The sequence below is a fragment of the Xenopus tropicalis genome, chromosome 3 (genome assembly GCF_000004195.4).
Source record: "Xenopus tropicalis strain Nigerian chromosome 3, UCB_Xtro_10.0, whole genome shotgun sequence".
In the NCBI taxonomy this organism is placed as follows: Eukaryota; Metazoa; Chordata; class Amphibia; order Anura; family Pipidae; genus Xenopus; species Xenopus tropicalis.
The window spans coordinates 2,289,003-2,309,105 of NC_030679.2; the positions used below are offsets into that span (position 1 = coordinate 2,289,003).

Genomic DNA, 20,103 nt, shown 5'->3' on the forward strand with positions numbered 1-20,103 from the left:
TTCCCGGTGCCCATGTGTCTCTGCTTCCTAAAAGTCACCGGGGACAAATGCCGGGGGGGCAGCGTGGGGGGGGGAGAGTCAGCGCAGGGGGCGGGGCTTTGCCCAGGTGACATACGATAATGGCGCAGTTGCGGCAGAGAAGAGAAAGTGGCGACTGCAGGGAAAACCTTTTTATCCGAATCACTAAATTCCCCATTAAGGATAATCCCGTTAATTAGTGTTTTTATATTCCGGCCCATCTGGCGCAGGGAACGCGGCGCCGCCAGGATCCGCACGAACGCAAAGTGATCACGTGACTCGCTCCTGCGCTCACATTCACTTGTGCCCCTACCCAGGGTTCCCTAGTGATTCATAAGCCGACCCGGACTGGCAATCTGTGGGTTCTAGCAAAGCCCGGACTGGCAATCTGTGGGTTCTAGCAAAGCCCGGACTGGCAATCTGTGGGTTCTAGCAAAGCCCGGACTGGCAATCTGTGGGTTCTAGCAAAGTCCAGACTGGCAATCTGTGGGTCCAGTTTCCGGGGGGCTGTTTGGGCCTCTGGGTACTGGGAATGCCAGGGCCTATTCTGCATCCCAGTTGGTTCTGATCCATAGATACCCCTACTTTTTGCCCCCTGGCACCCAGGAGCTCACTAAGCCAGCCCTATAGCCCAATATACGGGCACTGGATACTCAGCATCAATATATTTTGAGTCCAAACTGCTCTGGGGCCCCTGGGTGTCTGTACAGAACCAGATGTTAGGGCCACAGGCAGTTTGGGGGCCACAGGCAGTTTGGGGGCCACGGGCAGTTTGGGGGCCACGGGAAGTTTGGGGGCCACGGGAAGTTTGGGGGCCACAGGCAGTCCGGGGGCCACAGGCAGTCCGGGGGCCACAGCACTCACCTTTCTCTCTGTCAGCGCCAGTTCCCCACTCAGCTCTTCCAGCCGCCGCTGCAGGTTCTGGTTCTCCTCCTGGGTCCGACTCAGCAGTCTCTGGTCGCTGTTCATCTGCATCTGTAACTGCAGCAACTGGGGGGGCAAAGGCAGAGATCAGTGAGTGGGGGGCCCGCCCGGGGCAGCTGGGGGATCCAGTCCTGTTTCCCCCCACAGATTTCAGGGCATGCTGGGAGTTGTAGTACTACCAAATGTCTCCCAGGGGGCAACACTCCCCCCAGAGCCGCTTGCCCTTAGTCATTACAAATGGAGGGGGGGGGCACTAATTTTCCATCAATATGTAAATTGGCTCTTTGATGAGTTCAGGATAAACAAGCCCAGGGCAGCTCTGTGTCTTGGGGGGGGGGCAGATAGTGACATTGTAACAACAAACACCCCCCTAAATACCGGGATAATGAGGGCAGAACTCACACAGACATTAACCCCTGTGTGGCTGGTAATTCTCTGTACACAGGGGGTATGGCAACTCCCCCCGCTGTATTCATAATAAGCTCTCCCCACAACCAATATGGCAGCTCCCTCCCCCCCGTATTCATAATAAGCTCTCCCTACAACCAATATGGCAGCTCCCCCCGCTGTATTTATAATAAGCTCTCCCCACAAGCAATATGGCAGCTCCCCCCGCTGTATTTATAATAAGCTCTCCCCACAACCAATATGCAGCTCCCCCCGCTGTATTTATAATAAGATCTCCCCACAACCAATATGGCAGCTTCCATCTATTGGCTCCATTACTTGGCACCCTGACCCCTCCCACCTCCCCACAGAGGGTTAATTTGGCTTATGAATAGGCCCCACCCTGCCGCCATATGTGAGGAATTACTAATTAATGCAATAAATCTGCTCTAATCCTGCCCCCCCCCAGGCTTATTTGTGGCCCCCAGAGCCCACCCTGTAGGAATGTGGGAGGGGAGGGGGCGGGGCCACACCCCCCTATTAATAAGGATATAAAGTGGGAAGCAGATTTGTGTTTGTGCCCAGATGGTTCTGAGCTGAGAGAAGAGTCAGAACCGGGAGAATATTCTGCCCCCCCCCCCCCGAAACTGTGAGACCCCCCCCCCCCCAGCTCTGCTGCCCCCCCCTCTCCCGGTTATACCCCTGCAGCAGCCTCACTCGCGCTCTGTGTCCCTCACTCACGCTCTGTGTCCCTCACTCACGCTCTGTGTCCCTCACTCACGCTCTGTGTCCCTCACTCACGCTCTGTGTCCCTCACTCACGCTCTGTGTCCCTCACTCACGCTCTGTGTCCCTCACTCACGCTCTGTGTCCCTCACTCACGCTCTGTGTCCCTCACTCACGCTCTGTGTCCCTCACTCACGCTCTGTGTCCCTCACTCACACTCAGGCTGTAGCTTTGTGTCCCTCACTCACACTCAGGCTGTAGCTTTGTATCCCTCACTCACACTCAGGCTGTAGCTTTGTCTCCCTCACTCACACTCAGGCTGTAGCTTGTGTCCCTCACTCACACTCAGGCTGTAGCTTGTGTCCCTCACTCACACTCAGGCTGTAGCTTGTGTCCCTCACTCACACTCAGGCAGTAGGTTTATGTCACTCACTCACACTCAAACTGTAGCTTTGTCTCCCTCACTCACACTCAGGCTGTAGGTTTGTGTCTCTCACTCACACTCAGGCTATAAGCTTTGTCTCCCTCACTCACACTCAAGGCTGTAGGTTTGTGTTGCTCACTCACACTCAGGCTGTAAGTTTGTGTCCCTCACTCACACTCAGGCTGTAGCTTTGTCTCCCTCACTCACACTCAGGCTGTAGCTTTGTCTCCCTCACTCACACTCAGGCTGTAGCTTTGTCTCCCTCACTCACACTCAGGCTGTAGCTTTGTCTCCCTCACTCACACTCAGGCTGTAGCTTTGTCTCCCTCACTCACACTCAGGCTGTAGCTTTGTCTCCCTCACTCACACTCAGGCTGTAGCTTTGTGTCGCTCACTCACACTCAGGCTGTAAGTTTGTGTCCCTCACTCACACTCAGGCTGTAGCTTTGTCTCCCTCACTCACACTCAGGCTGTAGCTTTGTGTCGCTCACTCACACTCAGGCTGTAGCTTTGTGTCGCTCACTCACACTCAGGCTGTAGCTTTGTCTCCCTCACTCACACTCAGGCTGTAGCTTTGTCTCCCTCACTCACACTCAAGCTGTAGCTTTGTGTCGCTCACTCACACTCAGGCTGTAGCTTTGTGTCGCTCACTCACACTCAGGCTGTAGCTTTGTCTCCCTCACTCACACTCAGGCTGTAGCTTTGTGTCGCTCACTCACACTCAGGCTGTAGCTTTGTGTCGCTCACTCACACTCAGGCTGTAGCTTTGTCTCCCTCACTCACACTCAGGCTGTAGCTTTGTCTCCCTCACTCACACTCAGGCTGTAGCTTTGTCTCCCTCACACTCAAGCTGTAGCTTTGTGTCGCTCACTCACACTCAGGCTGTAGCTTTGTGTCGCTCACTCACACTCAGGCTGTAGCTTTGTCTCCCTCACTCACACTCAGGCTGTAGCTTTGTGTCGCTCACTCACACTCAGGCTGTAGCTTTGTGTCGCTCACTCACACTCAGGCTGTAGCTTTGTCTCCCTCACTCACACTCAGGCTGTAGCTTTGTCTCCCTCACTCACACTCAGGCTGTAGCTTTGTCTCCCTCACTCACACTCAGGCTGTAGCTTTGTCTCCCTCACTCACACTCAGGCTGTAGCTTTGTCTCCCTCACTCACACTCAGGCTGTAGCTTTGTCTCCCTCACTCACACTCTGTGTCCCTCACTCACACTCAGGCTGTAGCTTTGTCTCCCTCACTCACACTCTGTGTCCCTCACTCACACTCAGGCTGTAGCTTTGTCTCCCTCACTCACACTCTGTGTCCCTCACTCACACTCAGGCTGTAGCTTTGTCTCCCTCACTCACACTCTGTGTCCCTCACTCACACTCAGGCTGTAGGCAGACTCTGTTTCCTGCTGGAGCCTCTTCACTTCAGCCTCACTGGCCTCCTGGATTTTCTGCACCGCCTCCATCAGGGCGGAGCCTCCCCCAGTCGCCGCCCTCAGTTTCTGTTCCAGTTGGAGCACGAGGGCCTCTGATTGGTCGATACGGTCTCTCATTTCCTCAGACTCCTGATATAAAGGAATGGGTTGGGTATCAGTGGGTTAATGAGGATCCAACTGGGGGGGCTGATTTCAAATTTCGGGGGGCTAATATTTATCCGCAATTCCCTGCAGCCGCTGGGGGCGGAGCTTCCGTGCCAGACACAGGGCAGATAAAGACCCAACTGATTGCTGGTGGCCCTGTGGCCCCTAATAGGCCGGGGGGGGGGGGCAGAGCAATCACAGCGCCGGTAATTTGCACTTGAGAGAGACCCTGTGACACTCTCCGGGGGGGGGACATTGATTTCATAGAGGGGGAAATGGAATAAAATGGACCTGAGAGTCCGATAATGGGAATGGGGGCGGAGTCACATCGGCAGACACTGAGCGTAATGTCCCTTTAATGACAGCCGGTGATTAGCAGCGATTAGGATGATTGTGAGCCAGACACTAAGTCCCCCCGGGGGGGGCAATGGGGGTTTTAACCCCTGAAATACCTAACAGAACCGCTGTCACCTTCATAGCTGTCACCTTAGGGCCTGACCAGTAAACACTACCTGCTGCTTGGTTGCTACGGGTAACTAGACCACTCTGGGCTATTGGGTTCCACGGAACCCCCTCACCTGTCTGTGCTTGTCGGACATCTGGTCCATACGGCCGGTCAGATCTAGAACCTGGTCATGAAGCTGCAGCCGCTTAGAATGTTCTTCCTCGTATCTGGAACAAAAGCCCAACACTGTCAGGGGCAAATCTCCGGCCCGTTAGTTTGTAAATAAGCCTCCTCCCTCCGCTCCGGGGATCAGTATTGGCCGCCGCCCCCTCCGACACAAGGCGGAGCCCAGAGAGGTGGTCATTGTGCCCCTTGTCCCACAGATAAACTGATTGTCCCCCTGGGATATGTCTGTGACACCGGCCAAGACCTTTGTTTTTGAAGTCCAACAAGGATAAAGGGCAAATAAACCCACTGTCACAGTGATAAACTGAGCCCAGAACATTCCCTCTCTGTATATTTGTATTTATACATATGGGTAGGGGGTGCCATAGTGTTTCCCTTAGACAGTACAGTATGGGGGTACAGCTTATTGTGTGCCCAGAACATTCCCTCTCTGTATATTTGTATTTATACATATGGGTAGGGGGTGCCATAGTGTTTCCCTTAGACAGTACAGTATGGGGGTACAGCTTATTGTGTGCCCAGAACATTCCCTCTCTGTATATTTGTATTTATACATATGGGTAGGAGGTGCCATAGTGTTTCCCTTAGACAGTACAGTATGGGGGTACAGCTTATTGTGTGCCCAGAACATTCCCTCTCTGTATATTTGTATTTATACATATGGGTAGGGGGTGCCATAGTGTTTCCCTTAGACAGTACAGTATGGGGGTACAGCTTATTGTGTGCCCAGAACATTCCCTCTCTGTATATTTGTATTTATACATATGGGTAGGAGGTGCCATAGTGTTTCCCTTAGACAGTACAGTATGGGGGTACAGCTTATTGTGTGCCCAGAACATTCCTTCTCTGTATATTTGTATTTATACATATGGGTAGGGGGTGCCATAGTGTTTCCCTTAGACAGTACAGTATGGGGGTACAGCTTATTGTGTGCCCAGAACATTCCTTCTCTGTATATTTGTATTTATACATATGGGTAGGGGGTGCCATAGTGTTTCCCTTAGACAGTACAGTATGGGGGTACAGCTTATTGTGTGCCCAGAACATTCCCTCTCTGTATATTTGTATTTATACATATGGGTGGGAGCTGCCATAGTGCTTCCCATGTACCTCTCCTGGGCGCCACACAGACTCTGGTGCAGATCTTTCAGCTCCTGTTTGGCCAGATCCAATTGGATGGATGGAGTAACTGCCGCAGTTTTTAACCCTTGCATTTCTGCTTCTTTCTGTGCCATGAGGAGCTGCAGATGTCTGATCTCCTGGTCCTTTTTGATGAGGTCTCGGCTGAGCTCCAGGAGTCTGGGATTGAGAGAGAGATGAGAGGGAAACGTTAGGAGGGGAGGTCTCCTGAGTGCAACGATGAACACTAATTAAAGAAACTCAATTAAATGAGACTTGTGAGGTTGGTTCAGGCCAAGGACATCGCCGCCGAGTGGGGACAAGTTAATTAATCGCCTTGTTACCCCCTCGCCCAAATGTGTAACGTGAAGGCCAAAGAGACAGAGTGATAAACAGCGAGACCCCCCCCCCATCACTTGTATTCATCTGGGGGAAAGGGAAATAAAACAAAGTTCACAAAACCATGCAATTCTATAGAAACGGGGGAGTGTATTTCCCGGTACCCGTGTGACTGTCTCTGCTTCCTGTGCACGGGGGAGTGTATTTCCTGGTACCCGTGTGACTGTCTCTGCTTCCTTTGCACGGGGGAGTGTATTTCCCGGTACCCGTGTGACTGTCTCTGCTTCCTTTGCACGGGGGAGTGTATTTCCCGGTACCCATGTGACTGTCTCTGCTTCCTTTGCACGGGGGAGTGTATTTCCCGGTACCCGTGTGACTGTCTCTGCTTCCTTTGCACGGGGGAGTGTATTTCCCGGTACCCGTGTGACTGTCTCTGCTTCCTTTGCACGGGGGAGTGTATTTCCTGGTACCCATGTGACTGTCTCTGCTTCCTTTGCACGGGGGAGTGTATTTCCTGGTACCCGTGTGACTGTCTCTGCTTCCTTTGCATGGGGGAGTGTATTTCCCGGTACCCGTGTGACTGTCTCTGCTTCCTTTGCACGGGGGAGTGTATTTCCCGGTACCCATGTGACTGTCTCTGCTTCCTGTGCACGGGGGAGTGTATTTCCCGGTACCCATGTGACTGTCTCTGCTTCCTTTGCACGGGGGAGTGTATTTCCCGGTACCCATGTGACTGTCTGTGCTTCCTTTGCACGGGGGAGTGTATTTCCCGGTACCCGTGTGGCTGTCTCTGCTTCCTTTGCACGGGGGAGTGTATTTCCCGGTACCCATGTGACTGTCTCTGCTTCCTGTGCACGGGGGAGTGTATTTCCCGGTACCCATGTGACTGTCTCTGCTTCCTTTGCACGGGGGAGTGTATTTCCCGGTACCCATGTGACTGTCTGTGCTTCCTGTGCACGGGGGAGTGTATTTCCCGGTACCCATGTGACTGTCTCTGCTTCCTGTGCACGGGGGAGTGTATTTCCCGGTACCCGTGTGACTGTCTCTGCTTCCTTTGCACGGGGGAGTGTATTTCCCAATACCCGTGTGACTGTCTCTGCTTCCTTTGCACGGGGGAGTGTATTTCCCGGTACCCATGTGACTGTCTCTGCTTCCTGTGCATGGGGGAGTGTATTTCCTGGTACCCGTGTGACTGTCTCTGCTTCCTTTGCACGGGGGAGTGTATTTCCCGGTACCCATGTGACTGTCTCTGCTTCCTTTGCACGGGGGAGTGTATTTCCCAATACCCGTGTGACTGTCTCTGCTTCCTTTGCACGGGGGAGTGTATTTCCCGGTACCCGTGTGACTGTCTCTGCTTCCTTTGCACGGGGGTGTGTATTTCCTGGTACCCATGTGACTGTCTCTGCTTCCTTTGCAGGGGGGAGTGTATTTCCCGGTACCCATGTGACTGTCTCTGCTTCCTTTGCACGGGGGAGTGTATTTCCCGGTACCCGTGTGACTGTCTCTACTTCCTGTGCCCGGGGGAGTGTATTTCCCGGTACCCGTGTGACTGTCTCTGCTTCCTGTGCATGGGGGAGTGTATTTCCCGGTACCCGTGTGACTGTCTCTGCTTCCTTTGCACGGGGGAGTGTATTTCCTGGTACCCATGTGACTGTCTCTGCTTCCTTTGCACGGGGGAGTGTATTTCCCGGTACCCGTGTGACTGTCTCTGCTTCCTTTGCACGGGGGAGTGTATTTCCTGGTACCCATGTGACTGTCTCTGCTTCCTGTGCACGGGGGAGTGTATCTCCCGGTACCCGTGTGACTGTCTCTGCTTCCTGTGCACGGGGGAGTGTATTTCCCGGTACCCGTGTGACTGTCTCTGCTTCCTTTGCACGGGGGGAGTGTATTTCCTGGTACCCATGTGACTGTCTCTGCTTCCTTTGCACGGGGGAGTGTATTTCCCGGTACCCGTGTGACTGTCTCTGCTTCCTGTGCACGGGGGAGTGTATTTCCTGGACAAAAACTTACCAGTTGCCTCTTTCTTACTTCCCCTTTAATAATGGGTTACAGTTACCTGCTGTGATACTCTGGTGCTGTTGGGGTCTCCCTGTGGTTGCCCCCCTGTGCCAGTTCCCTGTACTTCTCCAGCGCTGCCCGTAGGGACTGGATCTCCTGTTCATAATTTGCCCGAATACCCAGCACTTCCTGCTCCAGGCGCGGCGCCGCCGTGAAACCTTCCCCCTACGTGGGGGGAAACCAATGAGTCGACAGGTTGGAGAGGAATTGAAAAATCACTAGTGGTTCTGACTCCTGAAACCATGTAACAGCGGGAATGGAGGAGAACTGGCTCCCGCTACATTGTTTCAGGAGTCAGAACCAGAGAACAAATTAAAAATGAGGAATAAACAGATACTGGAAAGCTGCTTTCTATTACATTATGGGTTAAGTTGCCCTTTAATAGAACATGAAGCTTTATGTTGGGCCAGAACCCCCCCCTCTGTCCTTTTTGACTCCCCTCAGACTCAGACAATCAATACAATCACCATAAGAGCAGCGAGCGGCCGAGGGGAATAACAATAAGCCCCAGTCTGGAGAGTCTATTAATCCCCGGCTATAGATATTGATTAACCAGTCACCTTTAACCCCCGGGCCGGGGCATTTCCATTGTCAGGGAGAGAGGATTTGACCCCGCCGGGGCAGTTGAGTTATTTGCCATTCTCTGCTCTATTGTCACGGGGTAAGTGGCTGTTTAACCTGTCACCTCTATGAAACTACAACTCCCTGACCGCTAAGGATGCTGGGAACCCGCCCCCCCTCGGTGGCCCTTGGGGGGGGTTCATTAGGGGAGGGTAAATGTCGTCTCCATCCTAATGGGCCCATTACTTGCAAACAGGGATATGGGGGGGCTTCAGCTGTAATGGAGGTGTAACCCCCCCCCAAACATGGGGCTTATTTATTCAGCTGTGTAAAGCAAATCCTGCAGTGAAGTGCTTGGGGGTTCAGGAATCTCAAAGCGAATTCTGTATTGGGGGGGTCCATAGTATTAATACAATAACATCTCTAGTTCCCCCTGGCAAGATGCCCCTTGTAACCCCAGCCCTGGGGGGGTGGGGCTTCAGCTGTAATGGAGGTGTAACCCCCCCCAAACATGGGGCCTAATTATTAAGCCGAGTAAAGCAAATCCTTCAGTGAAGTGCTTGGGGGTTCTGGAATCTCAAAGCTAATTCTGTATTGGGGGGATCCATAGTATTAATACAATACCCCTGGCAAGATACCCCCGTTACCCCCGCCCTGGGGGGGGGGCTTCAGCAGTTATGGAGGTGTAACCCCCCCCCCCCAAACATAGGGCCTAATTATTAAGCCGAGTAAAGCAAATCCTGCGGTGAAGTGCTTGGGGGTTCTGGAATCTCAAAGCTAATTCTGTATTGGGGGGATCCATAGTATTAATACAATACCCCTGGCAAGATACCCCCGTTACCCCCGCCCTGGGGGGGGGCTTCACCAGTTATGGAGGTGTAACCCCCCCCAAACATGGGGCCTAATTATTAAGCAGAGTAAAGCAAATCCTGCAGTGAAGTGCTTGGGGGTTCAGGAATCTCGAAGCTAATTCCGTATTGGGTGGGTCCATAGTATTAATACAATAACATCTCTAGTTACCCCTGGCAAGATACCCCCTGTTACCCCTGCCTGGGGGGGGGGGGCTTCAGTTGTAATGGAGGTGTAACCCCCCCCCAAACATGGGGAGTATTTAATAAGCCATGTAAAGCAAATCCTGCAGTGAAGTGCTTGGGGGTTCAGGAATTTCTAAGCTAATTCTGTATTGGGGGGTCCATAGTATTAATACAATAACATCTCTAGTTACCCCTGGCAAGATACCCCCTGTTACCCCTGCCCTGGGGGGGGGCTGTTACCTGCGTCAGCTGATTTCTCAGGACCCGGACATTTCGGACGTAGTTACTAAATCGCTCCTTTATGTCGCGCAGTTGCGCCCTCTCCGAGTTGCGCCTCGCCAGTTCCGCCGCGGGGGAGTCGGGGTTAGAGGTCATGGTCGGTCCCTGGGGGGGGCACAGAAATATTGAGGAACTAATACATTTACTTTCATTAAGCAATTTTTGGGTTAAGTTCCCCTTTAATGCATTTTTTATAAAGAAAAGATCAAATATGGCGACTTTAGGAACGGAAATCTTAGCGATTTACTCACGTTTTCCCCGTTGGCGTCGCTGTAGGTTTAACCCCCCCCCCAAGGAAATCACAGCACTCGGGGTTCAGACTACTGAGAACTCACTTCATCCCTTAGCAGAGTCTCCTCCCGACTCCTGTGGGTTTGTTGACGGTCTCCAAGGGCGACTGCTCTGAGTGACAGCCATAAAGCAAGGAGGAGCTGGGCGAGTCGTGTGGGGCCCATATGTATAAATACAAATATACAGAGAGGGAATGTTCTGGGCACACAATAAGCTGTACCCCCATACTGTACTGTCTAAGGGAAACACTATGGCACCTCCTACCCATATGTATAAATACAAATATACAGAGAAGGAATGTTCTGGGCACACAATAAGCTGTACCCCCATACTGTACTGTCTAAGGGAAACACTATGGCACCCCCTACCCATATGTATAAATACAAATATACAGAGAGGGAATGTTCTGGGCACACAATAAGCTGTACCCCCATACTGTACTGTCTAAGGGAAACACTATGGCACCCCCTACCCATATGTATAAATACAAATATACAGAGAGGGAATGTTCTGGGCATACAATAAGCTGTACCCCCATACTGTACTGTCTAAGGGAAACACTATGGCACCCCCTACCCATATGTATAAATACAAATATACAGAGAGGGAATGTTCTGGGCACACAATAAGCTGTACCCCCATACTGTACTGTCTAAGGGAAACACTATGGCACCCCCTACCCATATGTATAAATACAAATATACAGAGAAGGAATGTTCTGGGCACACAATAAGCTGTACCCCCATACTGTACTGTCTAAGGGAAACACTATGGCACCCCCTACCCATATGTATAAATACAAATATACAGAGAGGGAATGTTCTGGGCATACAATAAGCTGTACCCCCATACTGTACTGTCTAAGGGAAACACTATGGCACCCCCTACCCATATGTATAAATACAAATATACAGAGAGGGAATGTTCTGGGCACACAATAAGCTGTACCCCCATACTGTACTGTCTAAGGGAAACACTATGGCACCCCCTACCCATATGTATAAATACAAATATACAGAGAGGGAATGTTCTGGGCACACAATAAGCTGTACCCCCATACTGTACTGTCTAAGGGAAACACTATGGCACCTCCTACCCATATGTATAAATACAAATATACAGAGAAGGAATGTTCTGGGCACACAATAAGCTGTACCCCCATACTGTACTGTCTAAGGGAAACACTATGGCACCCCCTACCCATATGTATAAATACAAATATACAGAGAAGGAATGTTCCGGGCACACAATAAGCTGTACCCCCATACTGTACTGTCTAAGGGAAACACTATGGCACCCCCTACCCATATGTATAAATACAAATATACAGAGAGGGAATGTTCTGGGCATACAATAAGCTGTACCCCCATACTGTACTGTCTAAGGGAAACACTATGGCACCCCCTACCCATATGTATAAATACAAATATACAGAGAGGGAATGTTCTGGGCACACAATAAGCTGTACCCCCATACTGTACTGTCTAAGGGAAACACTATGGCACCCCCTACCCATATGTATAAATACAAATATACAGAGAAGGAATGTTCTGGGCACACAATAAGCTGTACCCCCATACTGTACTGTCTAAGGGAAACACTATGGCACCCCCTACCCATATGTATAAATACAAATATACAGAGAAGGAATGTTCTGGGCACACAATAAGCTGTACCCCCATACTGTACTGTCTAAGGGAAACACTATGGCACCTCCTACCCATATGTATAAATACAAATATACAGAGAGGGAATGTTCTGGGTCCGGACGGTGTATTTATAGTAATATCGGGGGGGGGAGGCTGAATCACTCGTTATTGTCGCTACCAAATGTCGCACAAATCTCAAGCAGAGGAAGAACCGGTTCTTGTAAAATGTTCCCTTGTGTTTCCACAGAAACCATAAGAGGCTTTTGTTGTTCTGCTCAGTGTCTGCGCCTTTGTGTGTCTGTGTGCGTCAGTTATCCTAAAATTGTCATCTGTTTCTCTCCTGAGCCCCCCCCCCCCCCCCAACAAGTCTCTGGGACCTGCAAATTACCTACAATTGTTACATGGCAGATTTCCCCTTTAAATCTTCCTGCTGAATAACAAGAGTTACAGGACGAGTCTGACTAAAAGGAAGCAGAGACAGTCACATGGGTAACGGGAAATACACTCCCCCGTGCAAAGGAAGCAGAGACAGTCACACGGGTACCAGGAAATACACTCCCCCGTGCAAAGGGAGCAGAGACAGTCACATGGGTACCGGGAAATACACTCCCCCGTGCAAAGGAAGCAGAGACAGTCACACGGGTACCGGGAAATACACTCCCCCGTGCAAAGGAAGCAGAGACAGTCACATGGGTACCAGGAAATACACTCCCCCGTGCAAAGGAAGCAGAGACAGTCACACGGGTACCGGGAAATACACTCCCCCGTGCAAAGGAAGCAGAGACAGTCACATGGGTACCAGGAAATACACTCCCCCGTGCAAAGGAAGCAGAGACAGTCACACGGGTACCAGGAAATACACTCCCCCGTGCAAGGAAGCAGAGACAGTCACACGGGTACCGGGAAATACACTCCCCCGTGCAAAGGAAGCAGAGACACACGGGTACCGGGAAATACACTCCCCCCGTGCAAAGGAAGCAGAGACAGTCACACGGGTACCGGGAAATACACTCCCCCGTGCAAAGGAAGCAGAGACAGTCACACGGGTACCTTGAAATACACTCCCCCGTGCAAAGGAAGCAGAGACAGTCACACGGGTACCAGGAAATACACTCCCCCGTGCAAAGGAAGCAGAGACAGTCACACGGGTACCGGGAAATACACTCCCCCGTGCAAAGGAAGCAGAGACAGTCACACGGGTACCAGGAAATACACTCCCCCGTGCAAAGGAAGCAGAGACAGTCACACGGGTACCGGGAAATACACTCCCCCGTGCAAAGGAAGCAGAGACAGTCACACGGGTACCGGGAAATACACTCCCCCGTGCAAAGGAAGCAGAGACAGTCACACGGGTACCAGGAAATACACTCCCCCGTGCAAAGGAAGCAGAGACAGTCACACGGGTACCAGGAAATACACTCCCCCGTGCAAAGGAAGCAGAGACAGTCACATGGGTACCAGGAAATACACTCCCCTGGGCAAAGGAAGCAGAGACAGTCACACGGGTACCAGGAAATACACTCCCCTGGGCAAAGGAAGCAGAGACAGTCACATGGGTACCGGGAAATACACTCCCCCGTGCAAAGGAAGCAGAGACAGTCACACGGGTACCAGGAAATACACTCCCCTGGGCAAAGGAAGCAGAGACAGTCACATGGGTACCGGGAAATACACTCCCCCGTGCAAAGGAAGCAGAGACAGTCACACGGGTACCGGGAAATACACTCCCCCGTGCAAAGGAAGCAGAGACAGTCACACGGGTACCGGGAAATACACTCCCCCGTGCAAAGGAAGCAGAGACAGTCACACGGGTACCGGGAAATACACTCCCCCGTGCAAAGGAAGCAGAGACAGTCACACGGGTACCAGGAAATACACTCCCCCGTGCAAAGGAAGCAGAGACAGTCACACAGGTACCGGGAAATACACTCCCCCGTGCAAAGGAAGCAGAGACAGTCACACGGGTACCGGGAAATACACTCCCCCGTGCAAAGGAAGCAGAGACAGTCACACGGGTAACGGGAAATACACTCCCCCGTGCAAAGGAAGCAGAGACAGTCACATGGGTACCAGGAAATACACTCCCCTGGGCAAAGGAAGCAGAGACAGTCACACGGGTACCGGGAAATACACTCCCCCGTGCAAAGGAAGCAGAGACAGTCACACGGGTACCAGGAAATACACTCCCCTGGGCAAAGGAAGCAGAGACAGTCACATGGGTACCGGGAAATACACTCCCCCGTGCAAAGGAAGCAGAGACAGTCACACGGGTACCGGGAAATACACTCCCCCGTGCAAAGGAAGCAGAGACAGTCACACGGGTACCAGGAAATACACTCCCCTGGGCAAAGGAAGCAGAGACAGTCACATGGGTACCGGGAAATACACTCCCCCGTGCAAAGGAAGCAGAGACAGTCACACGGGTACCGGGAATACACTCCCCCGTGCAAAGGAAGCAGAGACAGTCACACGGGTACCGGGAAATACACTCCCCCGTGCAAAGGAAGCAGAGACAGTCACACGGGTACCGGGAAATACACTCCCCCGTGCAAAGGAAGCAGAGACAGTCACACGGGTACCAGGAAATACACTCCCCCGTGCAAAGGAAGCAGAGACAGTCACATGGGGACCAGGAAATACACTCCCCCGTGCAAAGGAAGCAGAGACAGTCACACGGGTACCAGGAAATACACTCCCCCGTGCAAAGGAAGCAGAGACAGTCACACGGGTACCAGGAAATACACTCCCCCGTGCAAAGGAAGCAGAGACAGTCACACGGGTACCAGGAAATACACTCCCCCGTGCAAAGGAAGCAGAGACAGTCACACGGGTACCGGAAATACACTCCCCCCGTGCAAAGGAAGCAGAGAGTCACACGGGTACCGGAAATACACTCCCCCGTGCACAAAGGAAGCAGAGACAGTCACACGGGTACCGGGAAATACCACTCCCCCGTGCAAGGAAGCAGACGACAGTCACACGGGTACCAGGGAAATACACTCCCCCGTGCAAAGGAAGGCAGAGACAGTCACACGGGTACCGGAAATACACTCCCCCGTGCAAAGGAAGCAGAGACAGTCACACGGGTACCGGGAAATAACTCCCCCGTGCAAAGGAAGCAGAGACAGTCACACGGTACCAGGAAATCACTCCCCCGTGCAAAGGAAGCAGAGACAGTCACACGGGTACCGGGAAATACACTTCCCCCGTGCAAAGGAAGCAGAGACAGTCACACGGGTACCGGGAAATACACTCCCCCGTGCAAGGAAGCAGAGACAGTCACACGGGTACAGGAAATACACTCCCCCGTGCAAAGAAGCAGAGACAGTCACACGGGTCCAGGAAATACACTCCCCCGTGCAAAGGAAGCAGAGACAGTCACACGGGTACCAGGAAATACACTCCCCCAGTGCAAAGGAAGCAGAGACAGTCACATGGGTACCGGGAAATACACTCCCCCGTGCAAAGGAAGCAGAGACAGTCACCACGGTACCAGGAAATACACTCCCCGGGCAAAGGAAGCAGAGACAGTCACATGGGTACCGGGAAATACACTCCCCGGTGCAAAGAAGCAGAGACAGTCACACGGGTACCGGAAATACACTCCCCCGTGCAAAGGAAGCAGAGACAGTCACACGGGTACGGGAAATACACTCCCCGTGCAAAGGAAGCAGAGACAGTCACACGGGTACCGGGAAATACACTCCCCCGTGCAAAGGAAGCAGAGACAGTCACACGGGTACCAGGAAATACACTCCCCCGTGCAAAGGAAGCAGAGACAGTCACACAGGTACCGGGAAATACACTCCCCCGTGCAAAGGAGCAGAGACAGTCACACGGGTACCGGGAAATACACTCCCCCGTGCAAAGGAAGCAGAGACAGTCACACGGGTAACGGGAAATACACTCCCCCGTGCAAAGGAAGCAGAGACAGTCACATGGGTACCAGGAAATACACTCCCTGGGCAAAGGAAAGCAGAGGACAGTCACACGGGTACCGGGAAATACACTCCCCCGTGCAAAGGAAGCAGAGACAGTCACACGGGTTACCAGGAAATACACTCCCCTGGGCAAAGGAAGCAGAGACAGTCACATGGGTACCGGGAATACACTCCCCCGTGCAAAGGAAGCAGAGACAGTCACACGGGTACCGGGAAATACACTCCCCCGTGCAAAGGAAGCAGAGACAGTCACACGGGTACCAGGAAATACACTCCCCTGGGCAAAGGAAGCAGAGACAGTCACATGGGTACCGGGAAATACACTCCCCCGTGCAAAGGAAGCAGAGACAGTCCACGGGTACCGGGAAATACACTCCCCCGTGCAAAGGAAGCAGAGACAGTCACACGGGTACCGGGAAATACACTCCCCCGTGCAAAGGAAGCAGAGACAGTCACACGGGTACCGGGAAATACACTCCCCCCGTGCAAAGGAAGCAGAGACAGTCACACGGGTACAGGAAATACACTCCCCCGTGCAAAGGAAGCAGAGACAGTCACACGGGTACCGGGAAATACACTCCCCCGTGCAAAGGAAGCAGAGACAGTCACACGGGTACCGGGAAATACACTCCCCCGTGCAAAGGAAGCAGAGACAGTCACACGGGTAACGGGAAATACACTCCCCCGTGCAAAGGAAGCAGAGACAGTCACATGGGTACCAGGAAATACACTCCCCTGGGCAAAGGAAGCAGAGACAGTCACACGGGTACCGGGAAATACACTCCCCGTGCAAAGGAAGCAGAGACAGTCACACGGGTACCGGGAAATACACTCCCCCGTGCAAAGGAAGCAGACAGTCACATGGGTACCAGAAATACACTCCCCTGGGCAAAGGAAGCAGAGACAGTCACACGGGTACCGGGAAATACACTCCCCCGTGCAAAGGAAGCAGAGACAGTCACACGTGGTACCAGGAAATACACTCCCCTGGCAAAGGAAGCAGAGACAGTCACATGGGTACCAGGAAATACACTCCCCCGTGCAAAGGAAGCAGAGACAGTCACACGGGTACCAGGAAATACACTCCCCCGTGCAAAGGAAGCAAGGACAGTCACACGGGTACCAGGAAATACACTCCCCCGTGCAAAGGAAGCAAGGACAGTCACACGGTACCGGGAAATACACTCCCCCGTGCAAAGGAAGCAGAGACAGTCACATGGTGACCGGGAAATACACTCCCCCGTGCACAGGAAGCAGAGACAGTCACACGGGTACCGGGAAATACAACTCCCCCGTGCAAAGGGAGCAGAGACAGTCACATGGGTACCGGGAAATACACTCCCCCGTGCAAAGGAAGCAGGAGACAGTCACACGGGTACCAGGAAATACACTCCCCCGTGCAAAGGGAGCAGAGACAGTCACATGGGTACCGGGAAATACACTCCCCCGTGCAAAGGAAGCAGAGACAGTCACACGGGTACCGGGAAAATACACTTCCCCCGTGCAAAGGAAGCAGAGACAGTCACATGGGTACCAGGAAATACACTCCCCCGTGCAAAGGAAGCAGAGACAGTCACACGGGTACCGGGAAATACACTCCCCCGTGCAAAGGAAGCAGAGACAGTCACATGGGTACCAGGAATACACTCCCCCGTGCAAAGGAAGCAGAGACAGTCACACGGGTACCAGGAAATACACTCCCCCGTGCAAAGGAAGCAGAGACAGTCACACGGGTACCGGGAAATACACTCCCCCGTGCAAAGGAAGCAGAGACACACGGGTACCGGGAAATACACTCCCCCGTGCAAAGGAAGCAGAGACAGTCACACGGGTACCGGGAAATACACTCCCCGTGCAAAGGAAGCAGAGACAGTCACACGGGTACCTTGAAATACACTCCCCCGTGCAAAGGAAGCAGAGACAGTTCACACGGGTACCAGGAAATACACTCCCCCGTGCAAAAGGAAGCCAGGGACAGTCACACGGTACCGGGAATACACTCCCCCGTGCAAAGGAAGCAGAGACAGTCACACGGGTACCAGGAAATACACTTCCCCCCGTGCAAAGGAAGCAGAGACAGTCACACGGGTACCGGGAAATACACTCCCCCCGTGCAAAGGAAGCAGAGACAGTCACACGGGTACCGGGAAATACACTCCCCCGTGCAAAGGAAGCAGAGACAGTCACACGGGTACCAGGAAATACACTCCCCCGTGCAAAAGGAAGCAGAGACAGTCACACGGGTACCAGGAATACACTCCCCCGTGCAAAGAAGCAGAGACAGTCACATGGTACCAGGAATACACTCCCCTGGGCAAAGGAAGCAGAGACAGTCACACGGGTACCAGGAAATACACTCCCCTGGGCAAAGGAAGCAGAGACAGTCACTGGTACCGGGAAATACACTCCCCCGTGCAAAGGAAGCAGAGACAGTCACACGGGTACCAGGAAATACACTCCCCTGGGCAAAGGAAGCAGAGACAGTCACATGGGTACCGGGAAATACACTCCCCGTGCAAAGGAAGCAGAGACAGTCACACGGGTACCGGAAATACACTCCCCCGTGCAAAGGAAGCAGAGACAGTCACACGGGTACCGGAAATACACTCCCCCGTGCAAAGGAAGCAGAGACAGTCACACGGGTACCGGGAAATACACTCCCCGTGCAAAGGAAGCAGAGACAGTCACACGGGTACCAGGAAATACACTCCCCCGTGCAAAGGAAGCAGAGACAGTCACACACGGGTACCGGGAAATACACTCCCCCGTGCAAAGGAAGCAGAGACAGTCACACGGGTACCGGGAAATACAGCTCCCCGTGCAAAGGAAGCAGAGACAGTCACATACGGGTAACCGGGAAATACACTCCCCCGTGCAAAGGAAGCAGAGACAGTCACACGGGTACCAGGAAATACACTCCCCTGGGCAAGGAAGCAGAAGACAGTCACATGGGTACCGGGAAATACACTCCCCCCGTGCAAAGGAAGCAGAGACAGTCACACGGGTACCGGAAATACACTCCCCCGTGCAAAGGAAGCAGAGACAGTCACACGGGTACCGGGAAATACACTCCCCCGTGCAAAGGAAGCAGAGACAGTCACACGGGTTACGGGAAATACACTCCCCCGTGCAAAGGAAGCAGAGACAGTCACACGGGTACAGGAATACACTCCCCCGTGCAAAGGAGCAGAGACAGTCACTACGGGTACCGGGAAATTACACTCCCCGTGCAAAGGAAGCAGAGACAGTCACACGGGTACCGGGAATACACTCCCCCGTGCAAAGGACAGCAGAGACAGTCACACGGGTACCGGGAAATACACTCCCCCGTGCAAAGGAAGCAGAGACAGTCACACGGGTACCGGAAATACACTCCCCCGTTTGCAAAGGAAGCAGAGACAGTCACACGGGTACCAGGAAATACACTCCCCCGTGCAAAGGAAGCAGAGACAGTCACACGGGTACCGGGAAATACAACCCCCCGTGCAAGGAAGCAGAGACAGTCACACGGGTACCGGGAAATACACTCCCCCGTGCAAAGGAAGCAGAACAGTCACACGGGTACGGAAATACACTCCCCCGTGCAAAGGAAGCAGAGACAGTCACATGCGGTACCAGGAAATACACTCCCCTGGGCAAAAAGAAGCAGAGACAGTCACACGGGTACCGGGAAATACACTCCCCCGTGCAAAGGAAGCAGAGACAGTCACACTGGTACCAGGAAATACACTCCCCCGTGCAAAGGAAGCAGAGACAGTCACATGGGTACCAGGAAATACACTCCCGCTGGGCAAAGGAAGCAGAGACAGTCACACGGGTACCGGGAAATACACTCCCCCGTGCAAAGGAAGCAGAGACAGTCACACGGGGTACCAGGAAATACACTCCCCTGGGCAAAGGAAGCAGAGACAGTCACATGGGTACCAGGAAATACACTCCCCCGTGCAAAGGAAGCAGAGACAGTCACACGGGTACCAGGAAATACACTCCCCCGTGCAAAGGAAGCAAGGACAGTCACACGGGGTACCAGGAAATACACTCCCCCGTGCAAAGGAAGCAAGGACAGTCACACGGGTACCGGGAAATACACTCCCCGTGCAAAGGAAGCAGAGACAGTCACATGGGTACCGGGAAATACACTCCCCCGTGCA

General features: G+C 52.9%; 1 protein-coding gene across 1 annotated transcript in view; it reads right to left on the reverse strand.

The window, feature by feature from the left end:
- Positions 1–10,541, reverse strand: part of lmntd1 (lamin tail domain containing 1) — a 29,120-nt gene extending 18,579 nt beyond the window's left edge. Inside the window, exons 1-7 of the mRNA XM_031898095.1 lie at positions 10,407–10,541; positions 10,033–10,176; positions 8,196–8,362; positions 5,792–5,980; positions 4,629–4,722; positions 3,850–4,035; positions 883–1,008 (exon numbers count right to left, since the gene is read on the reverse strand). Coding sequence (XP_031753955.1) covers positions 883–1,008; positions 3,850–4,035; positions 4,629–4,722; positions 5,792–5,980; positions 8,196–8,362; positions 10,033–10,176; positions 10,407–10,526 — 1,026 coding nt within the window. The 5' untranslated portion in view covers positions 10,527–10,541. The remainder of the gene's footprint in view (positions 1–882; positions 1,009–3,849; positions 4,036–4,628; positions 4,723–5,791; positions 5,981–8,195; positions 8,363–10,032; positions 10,177–10,406) is intronic.
- Positions 10,542–20,103: the final 9,562 nt, after the last annotated feature.